Raw genomic sequence first — 10,981 nt, 5'->3', positions numbered from 1 at the left:
TGGAACGACTGAGCATTTCTTTGCAGTCAATATTTTGTCATTCCAATTTTTGATTTTGCATAGACTTCCTCACTAGTTAAAAGATGTCTATTCTTTTGCCCTAAAATACATTGTTGTTGTTACATAGTTCAAAAGAGAAATAACACATAGATCAATTTTCCCTCAAGGGCTGAAGTCCCAATACTCCATGACCAAGTGACAAACAGAACAGCAAAATATCTCTGAAACTGGGCACTACTGAAGAATTGTACAACTTGGTCATACCATGTCACAACCTTCTGGCTGGGACACTGCAGTCCAGCGAGGCAGACTCATCTATAATGGGCACAGCTCTCCTGACTCCCTGGACCATCTTATCCAAAAAGGAATCGTCATTAAAAACAACCCTTAGCTCCTCGGTTTGAAAACAAATTCTAGCCATGATTTTATCACTGAAAGGGAAGTCTCATTTTAGGTAATCTTATATAAAGAAACGAACATTTTGCTTCTTGGAAACAAAAAATATTGTAAGGGTTCATTTTTCCCAACCTTTTAAAAGGTTTTTATTAATTCAGCTTAATCTGTGTAAATAATCTGGCCATAAAATCAAATGTTTTCTTTCCCTTTAGTATTAGAGGTTAGAGAAAAATAGAATACAAATCACTAAAAATAAAATTCAGTTAAAGTACTTCCAATATTTTACTATTTAAAAAAAGGATAATTATTTACAAACATGTCCCCCATCCCCCCCGCCCCTGCCCCCACCAGCTCCTATGTTATTTTAAATTCTGTGAACCATCAATCCTAATTTCCAAAAACAGTTGGCTTATTCAATAATGCAACAGGTTGCTATAAGCTCAGAGATTCTAAGAAAGTCATATTCACATTGTCATTCCAATAAGGTGATTTGAAACAGTCACTATTGTGAAAAACCCCATTCTTCAAAATGTCCCTTCCTTACTGTTCAGCGGGGAGTACTTCACTACAAAAGTAGGATGGCTGGAGTCGAAACATTTACAAAAGCCTCCTCGGCCAGAGTGTTCAGTGTGTTCTTGGCCGGTGTCTTCTGGGCTTCATGCAGCTATGCAGAAGGAAGATTCGGTTCTTTTAGACTCGGGTTGAGTGGGGCAGTCCCGGGGCTTGTCGGGCTTTCCAGGTACACGGTTCCTGCACAGGGTTTCCCAGTAACTGGGTCGATGACTCTTCCAACTTTGAAGATGATCTCAGCCAATTCGTGTTTCACGTGCTTGGTTCGTGGTACCGGCAATGCTTTGAGAAGCACAATGTCCCCAACAGTGCACTGCTCTGAAGCGTCGTGAGCAAAGTATGTTTTGTGCTTGTTAAAGTACTGTTGAGAGAAACAGAAGGGTCAAACTTATAGTGAAGTCATTTGTCTTCACAAACTAACAGTAAAATGAAACAACCCTGCCATTTTCTCCGATGACATTCTGATCATGTTCTGAGCCAGGAATCCCACTCCTGGAACTCGACTCTCAGGATATAGTTCATTCCCAAGACTCAGGGAGCAAAGGGCTCTCCACACATCTCTTATTTTCGTCCCACAATCGTCCTCTAAGTATCCCTAGCCTCATTTTATAGAGAGGGCAACTGATAAGAGGAGTGAAGAGATTTGTCTATGTTGGCAAAGCCAGCATCCAAGGGAGAAGTGGAACCCAACACACAGGCCTTTCTGATCACCAGTCACACACCATGTTCACTACCCATACGGACTCTTTAAATATTTGCAGTTCCACTGTTTGCTAGAATGAAAAATGGTTAACACCTTGAAGTCAGGAAGACTTTGAGTTCTAATCTGGTCAGTTACTAGCGGTGTGACCCTAGGCAAGTCATTTCACCTGTTCGCCTCAGTTTCCTCATCTATAAATTGGGGATAGTAACAGTACCTTAACAATGCACATTGATTAAATGTCTGTTCTGTCAGGCTGCACTTGATGTGAAGGGTTGTTGTGAAGATCCAGTGAGATAATATTTGTAAAGTACTTAGCACAGTGCCTGGCACATAGTAAGCATTATATAAACGTTAGCTATTATTATTGAATATCAACTGGAGGATGGCTGAGTAAGTGGCAGGACATCAATGTAGTGAAAAGCTACAGTGAAGTGACATAACAAAGCAAGCAGAATTAGATGGTGCCATAGTGCAAAGAATGCTGGGCCTGAAGTCAGGAAGACTTATTTCCCTAAGTTCAAACCTGGCCTCAGACACTTACTAGTTGATGTGACCCTGGGGGAGCTACTTAACCTTTTTTGCCTCACATGTAAAGCGAACTGGAGAAGGAAATGGAAAACCACTCCAGCATCTTTGCTAAGGAAACACAAAGTTGGACAGGACTAAACAACAACAATGACAATACTACATTGACTGTGACCAGATATTTAAATTATATACACAAACAGAATTGATTGGTTAAAGATTAGAGACACTAAGGGAGTAATCCTTAAATTATTAGCTTGTTAAAGTAGATACAATTTAAAATGTGTTCACATTGAGTTTGGCATATAATTTATGACCAAAATTATTTATAGAACAAGTTTAAAACATGGCTAGAGTTGAGTGAACATAGCCAATAATGATTTCTGTCTTAAATTTTTTTTTTTGTTTTAGGCAATTGGGGTTAAGTGACTTGCCCAGGGTCACACAGCTAGTAAGTGTCAAGTGTTTGGTCTGAGGCCACATTTGAACTCAGGTCCTCCTGACTTCAGGGCTGGTGCTCTATCCACTCCACCACCTAGCTGCCCCCAATAATGATTTTTCAAACATGAAAATGACTTGGCTCATCTTTGAAAGAGACTTAAGGAACAAATCTGTCCCTTATGAACTCCTGACTGTATTTTGTGTTTTATAAATCATAGTGGATGATAATAGTAAGAGTCACCTTGAGTAAGTAGGGGTCCAGAACAAGCCTGTTTACTTGCACTTTGGCAGTTCTCTGCATCGCTGTCCCAACCACTTTCCCCACAATCCATTTGGCATGGACAGCAGAACGAGCAACTGACATTTTGTAGCTTGGGTCACCTGAGAAAGAAAGGTCAAAGTTTAAAATTCAGTCTAGTCAGTGGTTATGATGGATGACGTAAGTACCTTTCCTTTTGTCTAAAGGCCTATTGGTCTGAGGACACTGGGAGAGGTTTAGCCAAGTTTCATAGCCTGCTTCCTACTTTTCACTCTCACCCAAGGAAAAGTTGGGAATTGAATATACAGAAGCCCTTTGTTGTTTTTGGAACTTGGGGAAAAATACCCAAGTACAGAGAAGAGTTTGAGTCCAGGCTCTGCCACTGACTGAGACTGATTAAGTGCTAGTAGTAGGCACAATCCCTTCACCTCATCCTAACCTGGTGTTGGCCTAGATTGGGGGATATTAGCCAATCTTGTATCATGGATCCCTTTGGTAATCTGGTAAAATTTATGGACCCCTTCTCTTGATTATTAAGTTGTTTCAGTCCCGTCTGACTCTGTGACCCAATTTGGGATTTTCTTGGCAAAGATACTGGAGTGGTTTGCCATTTCCTTCTCCAGCTCATTTTACAGGTGAGGAAATGGAGGCAAACAGGGTTAAGTGATTTGTCCAGGGTAACACAGCTAGTAAGTGTCTGAGGCCAGACTTGAACCCAAGGAAGAGGAGTCTTCCTGACTCCAAGGCCCGGCACTCTAATGTACTATGCCACCTAGAATTCTAATACTGTTTTAAAAAACATAAAAATAAAACATGTGGGATTATAAAAGCAAAGAATTACATTGAAATAGTTGTCCAAATATTTTTTAAAAAAGAAACTCATTGACTCCAGGCTATGAACCCTTGGTCTAGATTTCTCAAGGCTACGACAAGTTTGCATTTATACGAATCCAAGTCCTAAATGTGAATAAGTATAGGCTTGCAAGGTCACTTGGCTTCTTTTCTTTCTTGGAATCTGAAGATAATCACGGGATTACTGAAATAGAGCCGAAGGGAAGGGCCAGGTGTTGAGCCCTAAGCCTCGACTTTTACAGAAAAGCAAACTGAGGCCCAGGGAAGTTTTAGGACTAGTTCATGGTCACGGTCAGTTAATAAAGGTTGGTCAAACACATAATACGTGCCAGGCACTGCACTAGTCCCTGCCCTCAAGGAGGTCACAGTCGAATTGGGGACACCACATGCAGACTACGGGACAGACGAACTATGCACAGGATAAATAAGAGATAATTAGCAGAGGGAAGGGCTTCCAGTAAATGATGGGGTTTTAGTAGGGACTTAGAAGGAAGCCGGGGAGGTCGGTGGGCGGAGCGCAGGAGGGGAGGCATGGCAGGCCTGGGGGAGGAGACCGAGGGTCTGGTCCTCGGACAGTCGGGCCGGAGGCCGGGTCACGGGCCGGAAGAGTAAGCGCTCCGGAGACTGGTCAGGAGGGAGGGGGCGGGCTCCCGGGAGCCACTGGGGGTTACTGAGCAGGGGTGACTGAGGGACGATGGGCTCGAGACCCCCGCCGGTCGGCTGACGTTCCTCTTGGGGTCGATAGCAAGGAGGAAACCCTTCCCACGTGCCACGCCCCTGCCTCAGTTTCCTCCCCTGTAAGGGGGGGCGGCGGTCTCGGAGGTTCTTCCAGCTCAATGCAGCCCTGGCCGCACGCCGGACCTCCGGCAGGGTCGCGCTGCCCTCTGGCCTTGACCCTCCTGGGGGGCAGAGGGACGTCCCCGCTCTCCCTCCTCCTCCCGCCGGGGTCCCGGGCCTCGGAGGCCTCCTCATCCCTCCCGCAGCTCCGCTGGGTCCCAGAGGACTCGTACCCTGGCCCGAAGCACGTCCCAGCGTCCGACAGCGACGCCTCCACGCACCACCCTGGGAACGTTCCCTCACTTCCAGCCCGACGCCCTGACCTCTGAACTCTGACCGAACGCCGGCGCGCCCCGGCCGGGAAAACGTGGCGACGTCACGCCAACCGGGGCGGGCTCGGCCTGCGCGCGTCTGGACGTCCCGCCTCCCGCGTGAACTGCCAGAACATCCCCCGCCCCTTCAAGGGGCGTGGCCCGAAATGTGCCCCGCCCCCTTCCCTTCTCTCCCAATCAAAAGTCCCGCGGGCAGTTGGGTGTGCACGTGTCAGAAGGCCGCGCGAGCGGAAGTGACGGCGGCTCCTTTGCTTCCTGAGATCCTGACTGAGTTTGAGCCGGAGCGCTTCAGAGCCGAGCTCGGGTGCTCTTTGCGAGGTCTGTCGCGACTTGTTCTGGCTGCCCCCTGGGACTTCTCCGTCCCGAGGCAGCCTTAGTCGTGACGCCACCTCTCCATAGATCTCAGGCGCGGCGGAGGGGCTTGGGCGCTCCCCTCCTTGGGCGTGTGTGGAGAGGAGTCACCGGCAGACTCGGGGGCGATAACTACAACAACAACAAGTGTGTGACAGTGTAGGGCCCTTAGGGCTTGCGAAGCGATTTCCTCTTAACATCCCGATTGTACAGCCTGAGGAAACCGAGGTTTTTAGAGGCGAGAGGAGGCAGGGTGGTGGAATGGAAGAAAGTGGCCTGGCTCAGGAATGCAGAGGATCTGGGTTGAAGTCCCGGACCTGCCCCCTGCCGCTGTGTGACCTTGGAAAAGTCGCTTTGCCTCTCTGGTTCTCGGTGTCCTCCATTGCAAAATGAGGGAATTGTATCAATTCATCTTTAAATCTTTGTTCCTGAGCCTTAGCTATCATCAGGAGGCTAGTAAAGGGTCCAAATTTGTTTCCTCATAGCTTGCATTCCCATCACACTGAACCCATGCCCATATGACAGTTTTCTGTCACCCCTGTATCAGCTCTGGGCAGAATTGTACGTAGAGAAAGCTAATGGGGTCCTGAGGTTTTAGAGTTTGAACGCTAAATGATGATATCTTTTAGGGCTTAACATCCATCACAACAACCACATGTGGTAGCTTATTGCAGGTTTTATAAACCCTATTTTATAGATGAGGATTCAGAGTCCCAGTGAGTGACAGTCACTTACTTGTCCAGAGTCATACAGTTAGTGTCAGGCTGGATTCAAACCCAGGCATCTAGCACTATTTCTGATGTACTAAGCTTCCTGGATACTGTGGAAATGCAGTTCAATTCAACAAACATCAGGCAAGTACTGTATTGCTAAATAGGCTTGATGCTGAGGAATCAAAGATAAAAATGAAAGCCTATGCATTGTAGAGGTTTATTTTGGATATGCATTCATTCATTCAGTAAACGCTTATTAAGTGCCTAGGTTGTGACAGATTCTGTGCTAAGTGCTGGGGATACAAAATAAGCAAAAAACAGTCCCTGCCTTCAAGGAGCTTACAATCTAATAGAGATAACATGCAAACATATATATATAAATATATATATGTATATATAAATGTATATATGTATATATAAACATCCATATTATATACTTTTAGCTGGCACATATGTGATATATAACAAATATCTGAACCATTTCTTTTTTTGTTTTTGAATAATGTTTTATTAAGATCACATTCAGAGCACATGATCCACAGAACTGAGACTCAAGGGTATCATCTCAAAAGGCTGTACTTGGGATTTTGGTAAATTGCATTTAACCTTCACCTGAACAAAGTTTCAGTGTGTTTATTTAAGTAATGTGGCATGTTTTTTTCCCCTAACACTAATAGTGTAAGTAGCTTCAAAATATGAAGCCATCTGTTTATTCTTTGTAGCTTTTCTCATTGTTCTAGGGTCTTAGCCTTTTAATCCAAAAAGTGGATGGTAAACTCCTTTAAAGAAGATATACAAAAAATATGTCCACTAAGTTGGGTGGGAGGGAGGGATGGCACAGAATACTTCCCTTCAGTCCAATAAACTCAACCACAATTTGGAATGTCCAATATGAAAAAGGAAACAAGCATTTATTAAGCACCTGCTGTATCAGGCACTGTGCTAAGTGCTTTACAAATATTGATGCTCACAGTGTTGTGGTCTGAGAGGTTGAGACCCCTCAAAGACAGTACAGGATGGGGTTGTCTGGAATGAATTCACAGACTCAAGCATTCTTCAAGTCAAGGTGGCAAAGATTTATTGTTACACTTTTCAGCGGGCAAGGATTCTTAAGGAATCTGCGAGAGACTGAGAATGGAGCCAGGGTTTATATGGAAAAGGGCATGGGAAAGGAATGCCAGGGGTACTGATTAGGTAATCCAAAGATGTAGGTGTCTTTGGGAGTTATGGATGGGAAAGTACAGGGAGTATACCAGACAGGGAGGGAGATGACAGAGGTATGGATCTTGGGAGTCTGGCAGGAGGAAGAGTCCTTGGGCCAGCCAAGGACAAAACTCCTTGGGCTGGGCAAGGCACCCCTTTCTCTCTGTTTTGATGAGAGAATGTTCTGCAACAAGGAAAAGCTTTCTCACAAGAGAGGAACTTACTAAAGAATTGGGAGGCTTTCAGAGACATGATCTGAGGGCTGGGGCCTGAGTAGCCCAGCACTCTCTCACCCAGCTTTGTGTAGCTGCACCAGGGAGAGAGATAAGGGTCTTGCTGGGGCCCATGCATGAGTAATTGCTAGGCACAGTGTCCTTGGGTTGGGGAGTGTCAGAGACAGTGTTTCTGAGACTAGGGAGAAATTGGGGTCCAAATACAAGCGCAAGCACTCAAGTACAAACACCCCATCAACAACCCTGGGAGGTAGGTGCAATTATTACATTTTACAGTTGGGGAAACTGAGGCATATTTTCCTTTGATGGCGGGTAATATTGGCCCCTGTGGACCTTATTTTAATATGACTCACCTCCTAGTGTGTCCACCAATCACAGTTGGCACCCCTTGGGAACACCTACTCTTTGAAGGGCATATAAGGCTGTACCCCAAAATCCCAACCTGAGCCAGTTCTGAACCGGCTCCCTTAGGGGGGCCTAGTTTTGGACTAAACTCTCTTGATATGCAATGCATATCAAGCTAGCTTGAGAGAAATTAAACCGTGGATACATGTACCCCAATTTTGTTTGTTTCTTAGAATAAATAAATTGGGGTTCATGTTCACAACTGTCAGCTTCCTTTACAGGGCAGCCAGATGGCCCAGTGGACAGAACAGTGGACCCAGAGTTAGGAAGACCTATGTGAGGTCTCTGGTGCAGGGGGACATTTCTCTCTAGGGCCCTTGTTGGAGTCAAAGGATGGTGGCTCAAATTTTGGCTCTTACTTATTTGTTAATTTAAATATTATTATGTGTGTTATTCACTTCAGAAAACTTGGGACAGACCTCGTCACTTTTCTGGGCCTTAGTTTCCTCATTTGTTAAATGAGGTTGTTGGACTAGATCAAGTGTTCTTAACTTGGAGTCCATGAACTTAAAAAAATTATAATTATTTTATTATAGTTGGTTTCTTTATAATTTTATTTTATACATTTGAATAATTATTCTGAGAAGGGGTGCTTCCCTAGGCTTCACTAGTCCACCAGAGGGGTCCATTACTCAAATAAGATTAAGAACCCCTGGATTAGATGATCTCTAAGGTCTTTGATGTTAATAATAGCTACTATTTACATAGCATTTTAAGGTTTGCAAAACCCTTTGTAAATATGATATCATTTGTTGTTCACAACAACCCTGGGGGGTTGGTACTATTATCATTCCCGTTTTTTGTTGTTGTTCAGTCGCCTCCAACTCTTCATGATGCCATTTGGGGTTTTCTTGGCAAAGATACTGCAGTGATTTGCTGTTTCCTTCTCCAGCTCTTTTTACATATGAGGAAACTTGAAGCAAACAGGGATAAGTGACTTGCCCAAGGTCATGCAGATAGTAAGTGTCTGAGGCTGATTTGAGCCCAGCTTTTCTTGACTCCAGTTCCCAGGGCTCTAGCCACTGTGCCACCTGGCTGCCTATTTACACCTTTGTCCTATAAGCTAAAGGGAATGAATAAATCTCAACTTGTTGATTTAACATTTACTCACACTCATCATCTACAGGGCCAGAGGAGCCATAGCTTTTTGCTGTTTCCTTGTTTGTTTTTCAGGGACCCTTATTCAGCTGCCTATCAGTGGCCGTGATTATCCCTTACTGTTTTGTTTTGATTTTTAAAAGCAGGCTCTTTGCTCTCAGTGAGACCAGGTTGGGTTCCGCTGGGCAGGTGCAGCTGTCAGTGTGACTCCCAGGCTGATTTGTTTCAAAACCTTAGGTCGCCATGCTCTAAACAGGAAAGAGTTAATTCGCCTGCCTCCCAGTTACCTGCCCAAGCAGCTCTCGGCTTTGTCAGAGGGCGCCAAGTGGCTGTTCTTCCCAGGACACAAAGGAGGGGGAACTTAGAACACCACCTCTTCCACTTGTTTGTGTGTGTGGCGGGAGGCTGGGAGGCTGCTGCCCCAACGTGTGGAACTGGGGGCTCCGAAGCCTCTTGCCATTCTGTCCTGCTTCCAGGAAGAGGCAGACATCTGACTCCATTTGGGGAATTTGGATTTTCGTGAGTTTGCTCTTAAGGTAAGAGAATCCTTCTTGACTGGCTGAGATTTGAAAGCCGCCTCCTGGCGGGGAGCGTTTGCTGGGGCTACAACTTTTGAGGCTGCAGAAGAAATTGAGAAGGAAATGAAAACGATTACCTCGTCTGCTCTTTTCAGCCCTCTGTGTGCTTCTTGCATTGAATGGAGAGTCTGACTGGAAAAAGCCCGGACAATGAAATTGGAAATAGAAATTGTTGTCAAGATTTTTTTTTCTTATAGAGCAGGCGAAATCCCTACAGGTTATACGGTATTGAAGGCATATCAGAAGCTAATAATGCCTAAGTTAGGGTGGGGAACCAGCAGCCTGCAGGCCACATGTGGCCTCAAGGTCAGAGATTCCCCACCACTGGCCTAGGTACATCAAGGGATAGCCAGAAGGTCAATGAGAAAAAGTAGGTAGAAAGGTGACACTATCCTTAATCTTATTTAGAACATGTGTAACTTCTGGGTATCTTATTTTCGTTCCTCTCTCTGAAGAGCAGACGTCTCTTCCTATGCTTAATTATGCACAAGTGCCTTACATATACACATTCTTGTACTTGATTTTTCATTAGCACTCCTCTCAGACTTTCAGATCGTTTTGTAAACACTACTTCATTCATTTTGTACTTCTGTGAGGTAACAACCTTTAATAAATTGTGTTTTTGAGGGAGAATGGGAAAACCTTTACATAAAGGTTTAATGCAACCATTAGAAAAGCGCAAACTGTAGTCCCCTCTGAATTTGTAATAAATGGACCGAATTAACGAGAGTAGAGTTATTAATAGCTTTTATTTTCTGTTTTTTGTCTGAAGTCAAATAGACCTGAAATAAATGCAATAGAAGACAGGTATATTCTGTGCATGTCTGTGTTATTTTCACGTTGCTCGTGGTTGAAGAAATGAGGTGTTCTCTGGATTTTCTCTGCTGCTTTTATTCTCCCTTGCCCTCATTTATTTTGGTTCCTGGTTTCTGGGCTTGTCCGCTCACTCTGACAGAGTAGACAACACTTGTCCAAAGGGGGCCAACAGTTCGGGCCAAGACCAAAAATTGGGGACATACTTAGTGAGCTAATTTCATGTGTGGAGTGAAAAAGCTGTGGGAAATGATCTTAGGTTGTACCAGAACATGCCATCTCCAGCTCACTGTCGCACATGATTTTGTGAGTAGTGAAGGAGAATGTTACAGAGCCCAGTGGATTTTTTCTCCTGGTAGTGAATTGCTTTAAGAACTAATTGAGATGGTGCCTAGACTTTGCTTTGGTTTAAAGTTTCCACCATGGTTATGTTTCCAAGTCCCCTGATGAGTATCGGAAAGTTCCTACCTTTCACTTTTTCCCAACCTGACGTTTTATTTTCATCAATAAATTCTAAACATGAATGAAAAGAACAAAGGAAGCTGATTTGGTGGCTGTTTTCCTTTCATTTTGTCCCCGGCCCCTAGCTCTTGGTAAGATTTGACTAGCAAATACTTGTTAAAACCATGTTTCCAATGGGGATAGTCATCAGATTGTCAAAACAAAAACACTGTAGAGAGCCAGTGACAAGATGTCAAACCACATTTTTGATGAACAATTAGGATTGTGACA

The 10,981-nt window shown here is 44.5% G+C and overlaps 2 protein-coding genes across 10 annotated transcripts in view; one reads left to right on the top strand and one right to left on the bottom strand.

The window, feature by feature from the left end:
* Positions 1–739: 739 nt before the first annotated feature.
* MRPS17 (mitochondrial ribosomal protein S17) lies at positions 740–4,857 on the bottom strand. The gene is made up of 3 exons (XM_027862248.1): positions 4,757–4,857; positions 2,877–3,016; positions 740–1,327 (listed from the first exon to the last, which is right to left on the bottom strand). Exons 2-3 carry the CDS (start codon positions 2,997–2,999, stop codon positions 1,061–1,063), a joined length of 390 nt encoding a protein of 129 aa, XP_027718049.1. The 5' UTR covers positions 3,000–3,016; positions 4,757–4,857; the 3' UTR covers positions 740–1,060.
* Positions 4,858–5,136: 279 nt separating this feature from the next.
* Positions 5,137–10,981, top strand: part of LOC114042837 (merlin-like) — a 68,200-nt gene continuing 62,355 nt past the window's right edge. For 8 of the 9 annotated variants that reach the window (XM_027861576.1, XM_027861574.1, XM_027861578.1 and 5 more), the window contains exon 1: positions 8,956–9,394. The gene's annotated coding sequence lies outside the window, so the exon portion shown is untranslated. Of the gene's footprint in view, positions 6,061–8,955; positions 9,395–10,981 lie in introns of those variants that run through there. The other variant, XM_027861575.1, reaches the window with a different exon arrangement.

Source organism: Vombatus ursinus, unplaced genomic scaffold (genome assembly GCF_900497805.2).
Source record: "Vombatus ursinus unplaced genomic scaffold, bare-nosed wombat genome assembly UNPS02014768.1, whole genome shotgun sequence".
Taxonomy (NCBI): Eukaryota; Metazoa; Chordata; class Mammalia; order Diprotodontia; family Vombatidae; genus Vombatus; species Vombatus ursinus.
The sequence above is the reverse complement of the archived record's forward strand: the minus strand, read 5'-3'. Positions and strand labels throughout refer to the sequence as shown.